We start from the raw sequence: 19,249 nt of genomic DNA on the forward strand, positions 1-19,249 counted from the left end.
AACTTTTTATAGTTGGGATTATTTAAACTTAAACACTTGTAATGCACAAATTACACCTCAACATGCACATATCAGATACTGAGCATTGCACAGGTTTTTAAATCTCAAAACAAATTAGTTGTTAGAGGTATAATTTCTCATGAATTTACTTGTTTTTTTTCTTTTACATAAAGCTCTGGATGATAACCACAGTGAAAATAACAGCCTCTTCTTCCAAAAAAACTTCAAATTTCATATGATACACTAAATCTCCCTAGATAATTTTATTGGATCAGCTTCTTATTTTGTTTTGAATAAAATGTCTTACTTGTGGAGATCTTTCTTTTATTTGTTGTACTCTTTACATTAATTTCCCCATCTATAAAATGGGGATAATAACTGTACTTAACTCATAGGATAATTGGGAAAAGGAAAAGACAAATCAGAGGGAAGCACTTTACGTAACAGGCTGCTCAAAAGAATTAGTTTTCTTCTTATCATTAATTATTTTTATTATTATTATTTCTTTGGAAGCTATATCTGCCCTGACTGCTTTATGTTACTATATAGAGAAAACATCAGTGGTGTAGACACGGGCAGATCAATAGTCCATGTCCTGGAGGGCACTGATGTTCCCTGGAGAACGGGCATCCTGTGTTTCTATTTGGTAAGTCTGGCAACCGTACTCTGGGGTAAATCCCTGCTGTACAGCAGCCAGGGAACAGTACAGCTCATCCTTGCTTCCCTGTGTCTGCATAGTGCTTGGCTTGCACAGGTGCCTGAAGGGTTTGTGGAATAATTGAACTGCGGCCACCTTGGTTTCTGAAGCCGGTCTACTGCCTACCCCCACCTCACCCCAGAGCCTCTGGAGGTCTACCAGCTGCCCACGAGCCACTGGCCCTTTCTTCTGACCCACAGAGGGCAGTGGGGAGAGGGAATGGTCTCATTTGGCAAGTTTCAAATGTGAAGGAAAGCAAGGAGCAAGAGTGGGAATAAAATGAAGGATTTGCAAAGGGCCGAGTAAGAAGAGTGAAGAAGCAATAACATAATGTCTGGGCCAGAGAAATGACCTCTAGACAAGAGGCTGACGGGTGCTGTTGATGAGTAGAATCCTCACTGCAAAGACCTTCTCTTATATACAATCTTTTTTGATCTCATGATCTGGGGATTGGTCTAATACAGGAATCAGGGGACAGGGGCAGCAATGAAGAGTCACCAGGGCAGCCAGAGCCACGAGGTGGAAAATTCCTTGTCGCTGGCCTTCAGTCCACCTGGGCTTGTCACAGGGCTTTGCTGCCAGGGAATTAAGATAAGTTTTGGTTCTGATAGGTTGGAAGGTCAGGCAGCGGTACACATTTGAGTTTATATTAAACATTCACTGTTCCTTTTCTTCTCCTGTCTTTTAAGTTTAGTATAAAAAGATAAGGGACAGTTTGTTCAAAAACAAAGACCTTTTCTGGAGATAAACTCTGGTTTCCTTCTGGAGTGAGGAAATGCTTCACAAATGCAGAAGTGCTGGCAGAGCCAGTAATCCTGGGTATGTTTTCATGTGTGTGTGGGGGGGGGGGGGGTTGGGCTCATGCAGGGGGTTATTATTTCTTTTCCGTTTGTCACTTTTAACTTTAGAGGTAATTTTACAGAAATCTTTGTCAGAGTTATTTAATCCCCTAAATATTAACTTGGCTTTAACTCAACATGCCACATTACAAGCGGCTCAGATGGTTTCCAGTCTGAACAGTTTCTGGTCTCTGTTGCCAAAGCAAAGTTTTTAAAAGCACCTCTAGGGATGCTCGGGGGAGGCCTAATTACCTCCCTCTGCATGAGTGGGACTCCCCTCGGAAACAAATTGGCCCATGGGCAGTTCACTGCTCTCTCTAAACCTGGAGATGAGACTATGAAGCTGGCAGGGGTGTTGAGACTGGCAGCCTCTCTTTCTGGCTCCTTAAATCAAAGAAAAATAATATTAGTTAATATTTGACAATCTTGGCTTACTATCCCATGTTCAGGATATGTGTTTTTGCAGAATTAAGTTTGTTAAAGGGGAAGTGGAAGAACATAATGGGTCCAATCCACACTGGGGCCCTAAATTCTTAAGATGTTATGTTCCTTACTCTTCAGCAAGTTCTTGGGTCATCAGTCATCCTAAGAGTGACAGAGATGATCCGCCAGCTCCATACGCCACCATCTGCCTGGGGAGCACCATGTGTACTGCTGCAGCAGCCACGCACACACGCTAAGGGAAAGGGCAATGGTAAGTTTAGGTTCCTGGGACTCTATTCTGCCCCTGACTTCTTGGTGGGCAAGAGCAGAGACAGCAGGTGCCCAGTTATATGGGGACCAGAATGTGGTCATGCCACTGGTACAACCTTGCCAAAATGAAATGACTCCATGGTTTACTTCATTTACACAAGACTTTAAAAAGTGGTTTCAAAAGGAGATTGTTGTGGGGAAACGGGCTAGGTTCATGACTCCAGTCTCCTGTGTAACAGTGACATGGCAAGTTCCTTAATAACTCTAGTCTCATTTTTGTCATATAAAAACGAGACTAACCAGATTGCTGAAAGCATTACATGAGATAATAGAGTAGACAGGGTAGCCCACACAGAATGGGCATGGCAAAGTCAAGTGGTAAAACCCTGGGTGGCTGCTGCCCAGCATGGACATTTGATACCAAAAGAAGGTGGTTTGCGTAGGTGACACCAAGCCTGGAAGATGAGCTTCTGCTGCTCAAAACCAGGGAGGACTATACAATTTCATCTATGTGTAGCACCCTAAAGAGTGTGGACAAAGGAACGGGGGCCTTCCCTCCTGTGTGCCCATGCAAGAACTGCATATAGAAAGAGTTGATCTAAAAAAATCTCTGTACTTCAAGTATGAATTTTGAGCAGTTGCAGACACAGAGAATTCCCTGTAATTAGAAAGAAGTTTAGAAGCTCTGATACAGGAAGCACCCACTTTAACACAGATGCTCGGTCATTTGCTCACTTTTCATTCACTAACATGAGAGAGAATAGGACATGGAAAAAGGGTGAGCCAGGAGCACAAATTCTCTGCCCTTGATCCTCAGAGCAGAGCCATCACACCAGGAATATCAGCATCACCTTGGAAGCTGTGAAGATGCAGAGCCTCAGGCTCTGCCCCAGACCTGCCAAGCCAGAATGTGCATCTTAACACCATCCCCAGGTACCCCACTGGCACATTCAAGTTTGGGAACACCACCAGCACAGACAATGAAAGAACGGCATCTGATGTGGAGCAGGGCTGAGGTGTTGTCCCTGGATCAGTCAAGCTGCTAACGGTTTTGCTAATTCTGCAGTGCAGAGACAAAGCTGCATGCAGCATTGGGAGTCGGTGCGTGGTAAGTGGGAGGCAATGCTCATTTCATAGCTCTGTCCTCCTCAAGCCTTTTAGGGTCCTTATCAATTCTGAGGTCAAGGGACCTTGTCAGTTTCGCCACTGACAGGGGCTAGTTCAGATGTATCCCAGATCTTTGGTCATGATTCCCGAGCTTTGAATCCTAACCAGTTGTCATCTGGATGTGGCATCAGTACCAAAGCACTTTGTACACTATAGGAGTGTCAAAGTGTGAAGTAGTAATGCCATCAGAGTGCTATGAATCAGGGATGAGAACTGTGAAAACAACATGCTCCTCTGTGTCTTGGCCAGTGATACTGTCTGGGAACATGAGCAGATAACAGGGTCTGGCAGTGAGGATGAGAGTGGGGGCGTCGCCACAAAAATGTGACCACTGGGCTGGAGAGGAGAAAAGTTAATGTTATTGTTGCTCCCGGCTTTTGACACTGGGAGAGCAGGAAAATGGTTCAGTTTTCCTTTTTGATACATCCTCTTATAAGAATATAAGATGTATTCCTACCCGAAATATACCACCCAAAATATGGTATCCTATCCTATTTTTCATAGGTAGAAATGGAGCTATCTATAAAAGGAGGGGTATAATAAGTCAAAACTCATCAATGACTGAGCTGGGGACAGAACTCTACACTAAATCCTGTGAGTCAATTCTTAGTCTAACTATAACATTTACTTATAGCAAAGTTAGCTAACAGCCTTCAGGTTTCTAATTAGTAGAAGTCTACCTGATGGTACATATGAATATCATTAAGAAGTGTTTTTCCTCAGCTGAACCTTCCCATAATAGTATCTGGGTCATGGCTGAAGTATGGTGTGTTCATTACCTTCCATATATTAAGTCTCTTTCTTTAGGTCCCATTGGAAAGCTTGGGGAGCAAAATGTTCCTCTAGAGAGTCCTGAGGTTTGTTCAGCTGCACTGAGAACCTAATGCAATGCTTCTCAAACTACCTGTGGCAGAGAACCAGTTCCTTGGTGTTTAAATTTTCATATATTACAGACCAATATTTTTGTAAAATACAATAAAATAAATTGCCAGAAAAACATAGTGAACAAAACAAAGACATACAGGGCATAAGCCTACCTATCACACATTCAGATGTCATAGCCATGACAAATCGCTATAAAAGTTTTAAACTCTCATTTCCAATCTCTGCAATAACTTTGTTGCAGGCTGGTATGAAGAATCTGCAAACAGGTGCTGGCTCAGGAGCTACCCTGGAGTAGTTGTGGTCTAGGGGGACATGCGCAGTGAATTCTCCTATAATGCTCACCTGGAACAGAGTACTAATGCTAAGAGTTAATATTTACTGAGCACTTTCTATTCATGAGGTCTTGTCTGCTACATGTATTACTTACGTAATCCAGTGGGGCAGGCTCTCTTACTACCTCCATTGGAGATGGAGAAGCCAAGGCACGAAAAAGCTGAGTACTTTACTGAAAGCCACTGGTAACCCAGCATGAAGCCCCTGTGCACACCCTCCCCCACTACTTCTCAGTAGGTGTTTAGTTCAGGCTGCATCTAAATCCGCCCCAGCAATAATACACATGATGGGACTGGTGACAGTGCAGTAACAGACAAGATTTATTGTATCCTGATATCTGCAATGTCCTATGGGAACAGACACCAGAACAGAGTTGGCATAGTCATGAGCAACCCTTTACAGGGATCCGAAAAATGAATTTTGGTATCCTCTCTAACTAAAACTGAAAAGGTGTTCAAAACTCAGGAAACATCATGGAAACAGTAACTTCAGAGTTCAGTTAGGATGTATACCAACAAGGAACTGGAGTGCTTGGGGCAACAAAATAGCGAGTAGCCAGGTCACGGGGTTAAGTAAGAGCTGTTAACTATTACCCCTCCCACAGGGGGCTGTAGAGGATCCCGTGCCCGCTGACTCTTCTCCCCCAGGTGCGTTCTTCCCTTCTCCCAGGCTAAAGCTTGGGTGCTCCCTGTCTGGTTTGAAATGGGAAGCCAAGCCACAGGAGCTTGATGAAAAGTCATTTTCCTTTTTGGTGTGTCTCGTGTTTTGAACATGCTGTTCCAGGAGAGGGGCCCGGTGCCCCTGGCTGCACTGTACTGCATTGCTGACGCTCCGCGGCAGGGCTGCCCTACCCCATCCCCTCCCCCTTGGTCCGCGCCGGCGCAGCCGCCCCGCTGGGGCCTCGCGCTCCCGGGCTCGGTCCATTGTCCCCGAAGCTGCTAACGATGCCTCCCACCTCCATCTCGCGCTGATAAACGAATTCCTGGAATACCTTTACCGACCTTCACATCACCATAAATGCTGCTTTAAGGAAGGACAAATGGTGGAGTAAATGAACAACAGATGGAACATAAATGGCACCACATGTCCGAGTTAACCTCTTCGGTAAGAAGAGGAGCAAAAACCCAAAGCCCTTCCTTCCTCTCCTACTCCTGAAGATTGGCGGAAGCCCCAGCTACTGCGCAGACGGCTGTCACGACTTTTTCTTAATGCAAGTGACCAGTACAGATCTTCCTAGATTGGAAAGATTTTTTTAAAATTAAGATTCTGGTTACCTTGGTGGGGCAAAATTATATTCAGCTTTTCCTAAACGGGGCAGTGCTGACCAGAACACCACATGGTTTTAATTATGGTCCTAAAATTCCTCACATACATCTCCTGAGACAACAGTTGCTCTCAAAGAATCAATTTTTCTTTGCATAAACACGTCTTGCCTAAAAAAGTGGGAATTCTTGTAAGCATTTTTAAGACCTTTTTTTTTCCTTCCATAGAGCTTAGGCTCTGAGTATTAGCTCTCTCAAGTTTGGGGGAGATGAGTAGGGCAGACAGAAAGATATGTGACACTTGAGGGCAGGATGTGGGTACAGAGGAGTGAGGAGGCAGTGTGAGCTATAGTGGCTCAAAGAAGAGAAGGTCACTACAGGCAGGCATGGAGGACCTCATTCAGAAGTGATCCCAAACTGGAGTCTTGGAAAGGGCAGCCTTCGATGGGATGGGAGGTGGGAGGAGGGCATCCTAGAAGGTAATGATAAAGGCTGGTGGGTGTACCATTTTTGGGAGGAGTAGGCAAAGGACACCCTTGACATTCCTTTAAAATTCTTCTGAATTATCTATGAAGTGCTGTGAGCACTGTAAATCTTGTCTGCACTACAATTTGAGATCTCCTGGGCTACATGGTGCAAGGATTGGAATGAAAGGAAACTCTGTGGGTTGATGTCTGGGCATTTGAACTATTGTCCCTACAAGAACTCCATGGACTTTGAGAGGTGTATGGGTTGGGAAGATGCTTTTACTTCATTCTAGCCTGTCCACAAAGCTTACTTCATTATGCTTTAACATGAAATCTCTGTAATCCTAACACACATTTAAAGACTTTGTTGTGAGGACTACACAATATAACATAGTTGGAAGTCCTAGCACGGAGTCTCAAGTAGGAACTAGGGACTACATAAAAGCTTCATCAGACCTAAAGACACAGCCTTTTTTGCAAAGATGCAGAAAAGAAGTTGGCTCCCTGTTCTCTGTGACTTCTGTTGTGGACTCAGGAAAGGGGCATCACTCTAGATTTTGGGCAATGCCTTCAGGGACTGTGTATTACATCACAGTTAGGTTCTTATGTGACTCCCAGGTGTCACAATGAGAACTCTGGAAGACAAGTTGCAAAGGGTCTCAGTTTGGAAAGGGTCTTTGCAGGCCATATTGCTTGATTACACATTAGGACCACACATTGACTCAAATTCCTGGTTCTCCTCTGTAATCCATTTCCTTGATGTACTTTGCATGGAATTCAGGATAAACCAAAACTCTGGAGCCACTCCAAGGAGGGCAGATATCCTGGAGTCTTTCTTCTGTGAACATAACCTTATTCTATTTTCCTCTCATTCCCCTCTACGCACCTCCTCGCCCCCACACACTGCCATTTTCTTTCCTCCCCTTCATTGTGTCATTCCTTGCATTTATAGTGAAATTAGATTTACACCTACACAATGATTTACCATTCATTCTCCTCTTTTTGAGGCCTGGTTTTTAAAAACAAAGAATAAACACTCACCACAATCCACTGAATCAAGCCAAAGGTTTGGGAAAACTTTGTGTTAAAATTTTCCTCATAAGCAACTTTTGCGCCACACAACTGATGGCTTTAGCTAGGGTTTGAAAGCTGTTGCTGAGGGAATTTTTTCCACAGTTTCTATCCCTCAAAAGTTCCATCCCAGTTGGGGCCTAAGCCTCACCTCCTCCTAAGACCACCTGTGACAGCTTGTCCCAGTTCTGATGGAGCCTGATTGGAGAAGCCTCCCTGGCACCACATGCATGCGGCAAAGGTGTCTTGTAGTTCAACAACACTTGGCTGCTCAGCAGGCGGACGGTTGCCAGAAGCTTGCCCTCTCCTTCCCCAGCTTCCCCTGGGTCCTGGCATGCAAACTGTTCCTCGGTTAGAGGGGGCTCAGAAGGCTACTTAGAGCTGCTACAGTTTCAAAAGATACACATCTTTCCTCTAGTCCTGACACCTTCTTTTTCAGTTCACAATTGCTGTTATCCCCTTTTGCTTCTCCAGAATTAATTAAAATAATATTTTGCTTGGCTGTCCTGTTATTCAGCTCCTGTTGGTTTACTATTTGGACATAAACATTCTTTCTAAACCACAGAAACAAGAAAAGTGCAAGTGTGCTTACCTGGTGCATCTAATAAAACCCATCCAATTAATTCAGAGTCATTTGGCACAAAAGGGCTCCTGTCTGCTTTGTTTTTCATTCTCTCTGGGAGGCTAATTGTTTTTCTTTTGATAATATTGTAGTTTGGCCTGAAGTCTGAAATTTGGCCTACTGGGCCATCTGTCAGATTTATAAATTAGATGACATCTGTTTTGAATTTTATCATCTTTAATTTTCTTTCAAGCTTTCTTCACTTATTCATTTCCCCTTGAATTGTAAGGATCAGACTTTGCTGGCTGCTTTAGACAAAAGTATGGACCTTTCTGCTTTGAGGGGCACAGATTGAAATTACTGAAGCTAGATGGTCATAGTAAGGCTATTCAGGGAAAACATGTTGGGAGGGAGGCCTTAGCAACGATCCAGAGAGGATGAGCAGCTAATACAAAGGGCTGTCTATCCACACCAGCATTTTGAGGTTCTCACTGAATAATAACAATAGAAGGAGATTGACAGTGAGGGTTGAACTGAGAGAAGTGTTTTGAATTGAGAGGTTGAGGTGGTGGGGAAGGAGATGGTGGGGGTGGTGAGTGTGACCTTTTTATCTCTTCACATTTAATTTTTCTTTATTTTCTATTTTCCCAGACAAATAATAAAGGGAGGAGTAATTTAAATGTCTTCTAATACATATAGACTCATATTTTGATAGTGAGACCTTATTTTTTCCTTCTCACTACATATCTCTTAAATTCTTCTTTTCACAGGGGAATTGTTTATTGCTAATTGTATTGGGAGCCTACTTATTATGGATCAATTTTCTTGTTAGAATACCTAATGAAGCACCCTTGCTTAACATGTTTTATATAAACATGTTTTATATAAGCCTTTTTCACACACATAATCTCACAGATGCCAATAGGCCTCTTGCAATTTGCATTTGTAGAGGCAAGAGAGAATGGCTGGACTGCTGGCCAGAACACATGCCTAAGCTTTCACATCTGATGCACATGTCAGTCATCAAGGAAGAAGAAACAAGCAGGCTGGCTGTGCACAGAATGCAAAACAGCTCCCCCAGACACCTGCTGCACAGGCTCTATACCAAATTTCTGAAATCACATCATGAAAATTGGCCAGCAGTGACTTGTATACAAATGAAAAATCATCTGTTCATATTTCTGGCCTTGGATTGCTGGATGCTGTCATGTTTAGTCTGTTGCTAGGCAGGTCATGGGTCTATGAAAAGGCTATTTTTGAGTGGAATATGTATATAGCAGTGGTTCTCTAGTGGGGATTATTTTTATCTTTTAGGGGACATTTAGCAATGTGTGGAGACATTTTTGGTTGTTACAACTGAGACCGAGGGGGCTGCTACTAGAATCTAATGGGTAGAGGACAGGAATGCTGGTAAATATTTCATAGTGCACAGAACAACCCAGCAACCAAGAGTTATCGAGCTCAAATTTTTACAGTACCAAAGGTAGAAACCCTGGTTTATAGACATTTATACATGGAACCAGGCAACAATGGATTTTTATATGCTGAGCTAAAACTGTGGTGTTGCAAGGAAAGGGCATTACATCAGCCTCCCTCAGATAAATAGCTATTGTTGACTTCTGTGACCATACTGGTCAAGTAATACCCTCTGTGTACAGTAGGGTAAGAGACCCTCCCATCTGGGCTCCCCTCCTGCTGCCTCTTTCCTTGGTCATTGGAATCATCAAGCTAGACATCTCTGGGTTTTATTCACCCTCCGCCCCCATTCCTCACCCACCTCCCATCAGCGATCAATTTCTCATAATTCTGCATTCTCTCACTATGATAATCTGCCATGACTTCTTAGGTTCTCCACCATCAACTTAATCCAGCCTCCCTCACAGTTGAAGGATCCTCTTGTTAAGACCTCAGCAGTAGCATCCTGGTTACTCTTTTTTGCCATCCTGATGCTCCAGCCAAATCCACTCAGTGTCCACAACATTAGCCACTTCCTCATTCACCCGGCCCTTTGGTGAAGAAGTGTTTATTGAGTGCCTACTATCTGCAGATCACTCTGCTAGGGGCTCTGATTATTCCTGGATTAAAATCGTCCCAAGCTTCCCTATTGCTTAAAGGACAAACTCCTCACTTCCTAACACAGCATGTGAAGCCTCTGCTAATCTGCCTCTGATTTAACTTTTCGGCTTACTCTCCCATCCTACCCTGATGTACTTGCTCCAGCCATGATGGACCAATTGCTTTTCCTTAGCTTGGATCATGAATTCTTAAACACTTGTGTCTTCACACGTGCTATTCTTTGTATTTGGAGTGTCCTTTCTACCCTTATCTGAGGAACTCTCATTCATCCTGTGCAACTTAATCCAGTACCTTGAGAAATGCCTGGCACATGCAAGCTACCCAATAAGTATGGAATGAACTTAAATTTCATGTTCTCTATGAACCATTCCTTAATTCCCTGGCTGTTGGTCAGCACATATCTCATGCTCCACACTGTTGTGTGCACGTCTACCAAAACTGTCATGTACCTACCTGTCTGTGAACACTTTGAGAGCACGGAAAGTGTCTTTTGTCTCTTGGGACTTCTAGGCTCTGTGCCATGCTGGACATAAAACATGGCCTGTCTGACTAAATGCTCACTGTTTTGTTATGATGGCTTTGCATGTTTTTGGAATCCTTATTTAATACTGGAAATGGTATGCATCATTTTTTATTCCCAAAACATAAAACTTGACGCTAGTCTCAAATAGGCCCTGCCCCTTCTCCAGAGTTAAATACCTCCCAATGCGTAGGGTCGGTCCAAAGTGTGAAGATGGGGCTTTGAGTCTGTCTTCTATCGCCTGGTCACTGTGTGACCTTGGGAAGACATTCACCCCCACCTGAGCCTCTATTTCTTCTTCCATAAAATAGGACTAATGATATTTGCCTTTCTTACCTTGTAAGGTTGTCTTGAGGATCAAATGAGATTTGTATTTGAAAGTACTTTGTAACTTCTAGAGGTCATAAAATTTTCCAAGGGTTTCACAAAAACCCTTCCTTCAATCTTGTAAGGTCTTCTATATTTTTTTCAGCAAACTTCTTGAAGGGCTTTTGTGCATTGTATTTACTCTGTCCCTTCAACCACAGGCATCCTGCTCTCTGCTTAGCCATACTGCTGGCTGCTCACTCACCAGAATCTTCAGTAATGTCCTCAGAGCCAGCATCTGTGGACTTCCTTCTGCCCATTCTTCACTGGACCTGATTCTGGTCTTTTCTTCCTGACATTCTCCAAACTGGGGTCAGAGCTTCCCAGAACATGGAATTCTGATCATATTCTGCCATGAACAAAGCCCCACAATGACTCCTCCTAGCCTACAGGGTAAAATCCAAACTCCTTAAGAAGCTGTCAGGCCCACCATCACCTGTTCCATGCCTACCACTCCATTGGCATTACCTGATGCTGCTCTCCTTGTAATGCACACCTTAGCCATACAAAATGAACATGCCATGCTTTCACATGCTGCCCAGATCAGCCTGGTGCAATCTGGTCATCTTTTAAAACTTCATTCAAACTATCACCTCTTCTGGGAAGCCTTCTCTGAGCTCATCTTCCCATTCCTCACCATTCCATGCAGAAGAAGACATCCCTATCTCTGTACTCCCCAGACTCCTTGACCCCCCTTGTGATTAAGCATAACTTTCCCACTGTTCCCTAATTACCCACTTAAATATTTATTGCCTCAGTGAGCTCTTTGGGTACAAGGAACACATTTTATCTTTATGTATATGTCTAGCTTTTGTCAGAGTTCCTGGTACAAAATAAACAATTGTTAAATGCTGCTTGACTAAATAAATGAGGGATATAAACATTATTATTTGTATTACCTTCTTATTTCTTTACCATGTTTTATGTAATTTTTAGAAAATTTTTTTGTTAAATTCTTGTTTTTACAGAAAAAATTAAACCCTCAAAGGGTTTAATAAATATGTCCATTAGGTCTGGCAAATGCCATCATTTATTCAGAAGTTACTCTGTATTGAGATAATGGCTTACTTGGGGAAGTTTTATGGCTACCAAAGGAAGCATCTCTCTCTGTGCCATGCCACTATGGTTCACAACAGATTCCGAAGGCACACAGGAACTCCCACTCACCTGCCACGTCTGGCCTTGGTGTTTTCCAGTTGCTGGGTAAGGAGCTTTGCAATGGCAGTGAAGCTGTTGCTCATGCGGAAGATGTCTTTGCTCTGATGGCCCAGGATGGAGGAGAAGTCATCAGTGATGCTCTTAATCTCCAGCAGCAGAATGTGATGAAACGAATGTTCCATGTTGGCCAGCTGACTCACCAGGAATGGCAGGCAGCTCCTGGCTCTCTCCTGCCAAGAACAGTGAAGAGTGTACAGCTGTTGGTGGGAATGTAAACTGGTGCAGCTCCATGGAAAACAGTGTGGAGGTTCCTCAAGAAATGAAAAACAGAACCATCATATGATCCAGCAATCTCATTTCCAGGGGTTCAGTCAAAGGAAATGAAATCATTACCTCCAGGAGATACCTGTGCCCTCAGGTTCACTGTAGCTTTATTCAAGATAGGCAGGACATGGAAACTGCGTGCGTGTCCATCAATGGAGGAACTGATAAAGAAGATGTGATGTATATATCTATATACAATGAAATGTTCTTCAGCCATAATCATTTCATAAGCAGGAAGGAAATCCTGCCATTTACAAGAGCATGGATGAAACTGGAAGGCGTTGTGCTGAGTGAAATAAGCCAGACAGAGAAAGACAAATATCACATGGTATCACCTATATGTGGAAAAAAATTCAGGTTCATATAAATAGGGGCTGAGGGCAGTGGGGAATATAGGGAAGTGAGGGTTGGTTGATGGTTGGTTGACCAATAGGGAGGTTGGTCAAAGGGTACAAACTCTGACATAGGATGAGTAAGGTCTGAGGATCTAATGTGTAATACAGTAACTGTAGCTAATAATGTTGTATTGTATAATTGAAATTTGCTAAGAGAATAGAACTTAAATGCTCTCACTAAAAGAAAAAAAGTAAATATATGAGGAGATAATAATTAACTCAATAGGGGGAATGCTCTCACAATGTATATGTATATCAAACCCTCCCATTGTACATTTTAAATATCTTACATTTATTTGTCAATTATACATCAGCAAAACTGGAAGAAAAAAAGAACAAAGGTTTATATTTAGAAGAAATTCAGTCCCATGACCAGCAGATGACAAATCTATGGGGAGTTTAGAAAATTAGCTTAAGTTAAATGAGGTTTCATTCATAGGGTCTCTCTGAATCAGCTTCTTTGAGGGCTTAATTTTTTTCCTGATTTCCAGGACAAACTTTTTACAAATAAAACTTTTTTCTTATTACTCCTTTCTTAAAAGATATGTAAGTAGTCTCATTTGCTTATCTTTCCAGGTCAAAACCTCTCAACCACGATGAATGATGTGACCCCACACATCCACCCTTCCCAGCTTTGTGTCCTCCTCGGGCCAGTCCCCATGCCTGTGACACAGCAAGTTCACCTGCACAGGGAGGCCTGGCCTTTGGTGCCCTCAGCCCATCCACCTGTCAGATGCAGCCACGTATCACGCTGACATGCCAGGTTATCTCCTCTCCACAGGGCACTCTCCCATTTGTTCACTTCAAGCATCTTTCAGTATGTTACAGACTTTATAGGCCTGTTTGAGTGAGTAGATTACATTATCTACTTTTAATCACATTAATTCTCACAAGTTACTTAAATAGCTTCCTTCAAAGGAGCAGAAAATGAAGGACAATATGAATAATGTGGGTGTGAATGAAAAACAAGAAAATGGCTTAGCCGACATGTCTCCTATACTTGTCAAAACTCATCAGACATATTACGAGATGACATGATTTAATCCAACATGACTAGAAGTTAGCCAAAGAAAAAATAATGAATTCAAAATTATCAAGGAGGTGATTTGAAATGTAGATTTTTACCCAATATAATAATGATGTGCAGAATATAAATGAAATAATTTAAAATATGGCTTATTTCATCTTTAAGTCCTGTTTTCAGTCCTATTTCTATGAATTGAAAAATTGTTCATGTTAGTATAATAGAACATGTGTAATTATAAATAAAATTACATATGCAATTATATGTTTCTGAAGTTGATGCTCAAAATTCTTTTAACTGATAGGTGTACAGGTCTAAATTCCTTTTCCAGTTAAGAATTCCCTTCCACCCTTTGTTCTAGCACTGGAAACCTTCATTTCCTTCAAGATGTCACTCCTGCCCTGTCCCCTCCATGAAGCAGTTCCCAGTGACCTCTTCTGGATGAACCGAACTGAGACTGCATTACTGCATTATAGACTCCTTTCAGAAATCTTGTTAGTACTTGATTGTATTCGGTCATTTGTTTTCTCAGATTTTATTCAATCACTAAATAGGTTCTGAATGCCTATAATATGCCTGAGCTGGATTCTAGATGACAAAGGTGAATGAGAGGTGGTCTCTACCTCGAAGGAACTCATAATCCCCTTTCATTTATAATTACAGTCAAGTCTTCTAAAGAGACTGCTTCTCATACATCAGTCATCAACCTGGCATAGAACTGAGCCTGTAGAGTTTACACCCAGGGTAACTGATTTAAACAAAACTTATGTGCCAAAATATGACCTTACAAATAAAGTATGTAGTTACAAAGGAATTTTATGCTTTACAAGAAATCTTTATTACAGAACAGATTTAAGTAGTGAAGTTCCCTAGTCTTTAATACTTAACTTGATTTTCAAAGATTCCATGTACAATTGCACTGGAACGCATTCCTTTGGGAAGTGGGGTATATTTGCCAATCAATCCCTTAATAGTTATTTGTTAAGAACCACTAGGGCACAGTGATCTGTCTGGGTATGTGGGAAGAGGTACATGCTTCCACAAGCTGGGCAATAATTGAAGAGACATTTAATTTTTAAAGGATAACAATATTAGATGACTGAAAAATAAAGACCATTGGAATAAGTTCCTGGCAGCCAATTTTATCCTTTGACTCATACAATCACCAGGTTGCAGAAGGACACTTAAATGCTCTTGAGTCTCATAGTTTTTTGCAACAGAGATACATTCATTCATGCAGGGGCTCCCTCCATGTGTGAATTCATAGTATGCAAAGCCTCAAAGGGACATTTTCCATTCTCCAATGAAAGACAAAATCTTAATGCGGGGGTCCTTACTACATGCCAGGCTCTGTTTTAGAAGCTCTGCTTAGCACACAGCACTGAAGGAAAAGGATAAAGACCCTTGCCATCATAAAGAGGAAGACAGACAATAAACAAAATACATATGTAAAATATATAGTGTGTTGGATGGAGTAATGTGCATTAAAGAAAAAGGAAGCAGAATGGGGAGTCTTAGGGAGGGGAGTCAATACTAAACAGTGTAGTCAGGCCAGATCTCAAGGGGTGACATCTAAATACACCTCGGTTTTAGACTCTAACTCAACATTCTCAGTAGCCATAAAAATAATTATATTAAAATGTGTCCTGCTTGATAGAGGGAGGTAGGAAGATATAAAAGCTGGGACACAGGGGCTGCAACACTTTACTACTGAAAATGTAATTTCAAATTTCAAGTAGCTTCCTCACCTTCAGAATCAGATTCTTCTGTAGTGTTTTTTCCAAGCCATGCCACAAACCCTTCATTTGCTTATCTAAGAACTGTCCCTATCATTTTAGTAAGAGTTCTTCTCACTATAAAAATTAGCAAACCCTTTCCTGAAAGCACATGTCTTCCTAAAGATGAAGGTGGCTTTGTGGGTATTTGCTGAAATCAACACAATTCTGGATGATCTGGCAGCCAAACTGAGCTGAAGGGAAAATTAATTACAGTGCGGGAACAAGAAAAATTATAACGGCTCTGGACCTTACATATGAAACCAAGCCAACCTCACATCGTTTGTTTTGAAACCCTGGAGGATGTCCATGTACCTCACAGGGGTAACAGATGTGCTTTTGGATTAGAAAGTGTGATGTTAGGGTAAGAGGGGGGTTAGAAGACTCTGATTTCTTTCTTGGCTCCATGATGTTTTGTCTGCAGGGGCCAGTGACTGGGCGTTTTCTGCTTTCAGTCATTCCACTGGGAATAGGGTCAGCAGCACCTGTAGTCTTAACTGCAGTCCTGACATCATCCCTCTTGACATAAATTGATTATTCATTGTTAAAATAATAACAACAGACCCAGAGAGAGAGCACTTAATTTAAGTGCTGAGCCTATTCTACACACTTTTTGGTATTTGTTCATGTAACCCTCATAGCAATAATATGACGAGCTAAATACTATGACTACTGCCACTTTATGAGGAGGAAACTGGGGCACAGCAGGGAGACTACTTGCTCAAGGGCACCCATGCCCTCCCTGTCTCTGTAGCTGTGTCCTCACTGGCTGCACCCCTGGGCCCTTGCACAGATTTTTTGACTCCTTTTTCCTACATCTTTTTCATCATCAGTTATGTGGTCCTTTTCATATAGTTATTACTGATTTAGTGATGGAAACATCACAAATACCCCATAAATAACAAAATAGACCAGCGGGGCTGAATCTTTTGGGTCTCAGAACCCCTTTACTGTCTCTGAAATTATAGAAGACTCCAAAGAGTTTTTGTTTATCTGAGTTATATCTATTGATATTTACCATATAGGAAGTTAAAACTGAGGAATTAAAAAAAAAATGTCTGGAGACATATTTTTGGTTGTCACAGCTGTCAATGGTAGGAAGGGATAGAGGCCATAGATGCTGCCAGACATCCTGTGAAGCACAGGACAGCCCCCAACAACCAAGAACCATCTGGCTCAAAACGTTAATAGTGATGAGGCTGAGAACCCTTGAGTTAAGTGAGGCTGGCTTTCTGTTTATTTCTTTTCCTGTGAGTGTATGGTGATGTGGGATACGACTGTAAGCACATTATGGTCCACTGTGTTGCTTTGTGCTAAGACACAGGCAGCTGCACCCATCATGGCTTTTGTCCTTCCACTGCAAATGTCAACACAGCAAAAAAGGTCAATGGTGTGAGTATCATTGTGAGAATAGCTTTGACCTCACAGATCCACTGCAGGGTTCTCCGGGGTCCACGGACCACATTGCGAATTGATGAACTAGAATCAAGTGTCAGCAAACTTTTTCTGTAAAGGACCAGATAGTAAATGTTTTTGGCTTTTGGGGTCATATAGTCTCTATTTTGAAAAAAGCTATGGACAATAAGTAAAGGAATGTGTGTGGCTGGATTTGGCCCTCAGGCAGGAATTTGCTGACCCCTGATCGATTATACGCTTTCAAATTTGTCTTGACCTACCACTCATTTTTATCAGTGTTACTCATTTTGTCTTTAAAACACTGCTACTCCTCTTTCATAAAGCTTCTCTGTTATTTTTTGCTAGGATAACAATGTAACTCAGAAAATGGTCAAAAACCAAAATGTGGGGCCTGGTTATAACGATGATTGTTACCCTTTGTTAAGCATCTACTATATGCCAGGCACATGGCCTATACTCTCTCACTTAGTCCTCACAACCACCTTGCAAAATGGGTATCAGGTTGATAAGAAGGCTAATCACTTGAGCACAGTTACACAGCTAATAAAGTCATAGTGGCAGAGCCATTAGTGAACCAAGATCTGCCTGATGCCAGAGTTTGAATGTTTTCACTTTGCCTAGACTGAAAAAGACTGTTTAGCACAGCCCCATGAGCTGCAACCTTCCTCTCTTCCACCCAGAGTGGGTATCGCCAGTTGATTATAGCATTCTTCTCTGCTGTACCTGGAGGCTTCCCAAGACCTTTTCTCATCACTATCCTCTTTGTGAGTGGTTCTCACATTAGAATTATCTGGGCAGCTTTTAGAACAATTCTGATGCCCAGTAACACCCTCTGCTCATTCCTATTAATTTCATTGCAATAGGTGGGGTCTAGGCATAGGAAGTTTTTTAACCTCTCAAATAATTCTAACGTGCAGCCAGGAATGAGAATCACTAGTCTGTATATAAAGTCCCAAATCTGTGAAAATTTGATAATTTGCTATTTAGGAAATATGGATTTGGTCCTAAGAGCCACATTTTCTTTCCTCTATCCTTTATCAATTTACAGAAGAATAATGGAAAAGAATATATTTGCCAGCCTGAATGCAATATTTTATTTCCTAGGCATCTGTGATTCTTGCTTTTTATTGGGCCAAATGATTATATTTCTTCAAAGCTCACCTCTTTGAAGTCTCCACACAACAAAGAGGTGCTCGTGAGGACCATGAGAAATGTAATCAAATGAGCTTATTGTAATGCTTTCTCAATGAAGCTTTGCCAGGAGACCCCAGCTTTTGCTCAGGAGCCCTCAGATGCCTGCATAGGGCCAGCGCTTGGGGGTGTATTTATTTCATAAGTCTGTTTCCTCATGAAGGTGAGGTTATTAGCTCCAGAACAAGAGTGGAGGGGTTTGCATTGGCCCCACCTTCCCCACTCCAATTCTTTAGCTTCAGGAAACTCTGGAGTAGGGGTCAACTCTTTCTCATTTATCCCAAGATTTTCCTGCATGTAGCAGTGAAAGTCCCTTATCCTGGGGAACCTCTCAGCCATGGGGCAGTTGGGGCAGCCGATCACCCTACTCTGGAGTCTGTGAGAAGGTGAGAAATGTTTTCAGCTCAGAGGACTCTGCTCAATAGACACATATTGCTGGTGAATATGATGAAATATCACTATACCTGCCCCTCTCTCTTTCTGTGTGTGTGTGTGTGTGTGTGTGTGTGTGTGTAGACACACAGCTGATTATCATTATTCATGGTAGCTATGTTCTATAAAGTCACTGTGACCACTGAATTAGCGAACACTGAAACATTGCTTCTAGGGGAAATGGGTTAGCCTCTGGGTCACACACTTTCATCAACTGGCCAATATATAATCCAGTTTTATGTGTATTAAAGACATCTTAACAGATACTATTAATTCATTAAAACCGAATTCACAGCTACCAGCGCTGTAACTCATGCCTGAATGAAGCTTATATAACACAGGCATTTTTCTCCTAAAGGCACATCGCAGCCTTCTTACAATTAGGACATTAGACAGCACTTTAGCATTACCTGTGGGACACTTTAAACAGTGAACTCAGTGATGAAAAGCACAAAGATGACAAATATGTGGCATTAAATAGACCACAAAAACAACAGACACTTGTTTACAGTATGAGAGCAGAACCAAGAAGGCAGAACATCACCTTTTGGGGAATGGCTGTACTGGTAGATTTTTTTTTTGTTATGACTGGATTT

General features: G+C 42.0%; 1 protein-coding gene across 11 annotated transcripts in view; it reads right to left on the reverse strand.

Moving 5' to 3' along the window:
• Positions 1-19,249, reverse strand: part of VEPH1 (ventricular zone expressed PH domain containing 1) — a 181,962-nt gene that overhangs the window by 80,397 nt on the left and 82,316 nt on the right. For 9 of the 11 annotated variants that reach the window (XM_036904114.2, XM_036904112.2, XM_057499473.1 and 6 more), the window contains one exon: positions 12,106-12,326. In XM_036904114.2, the coding sequence (XP_036760009.2) occupies positions 12,106-12,326 (221 nt within the window). The other 2 variants (XM_036904118.2, XM_036904119.2) reach the window with 2 other exon arrangements.

This window comes from Manis pentadactyla, chromosome 1 (assembly GCF_030020395.1).
Source record: "Manis pentadactyla isolate mManPen7 chromosome 1, mManPen7.hap1, whole genome shotgun sequence".
Classification (NCBI taxonomy): Eukaryota; Metazoa; Chordata; class Mammalia; order Pholidota; family Manidae; genus Manis; species Manis pentadactyla.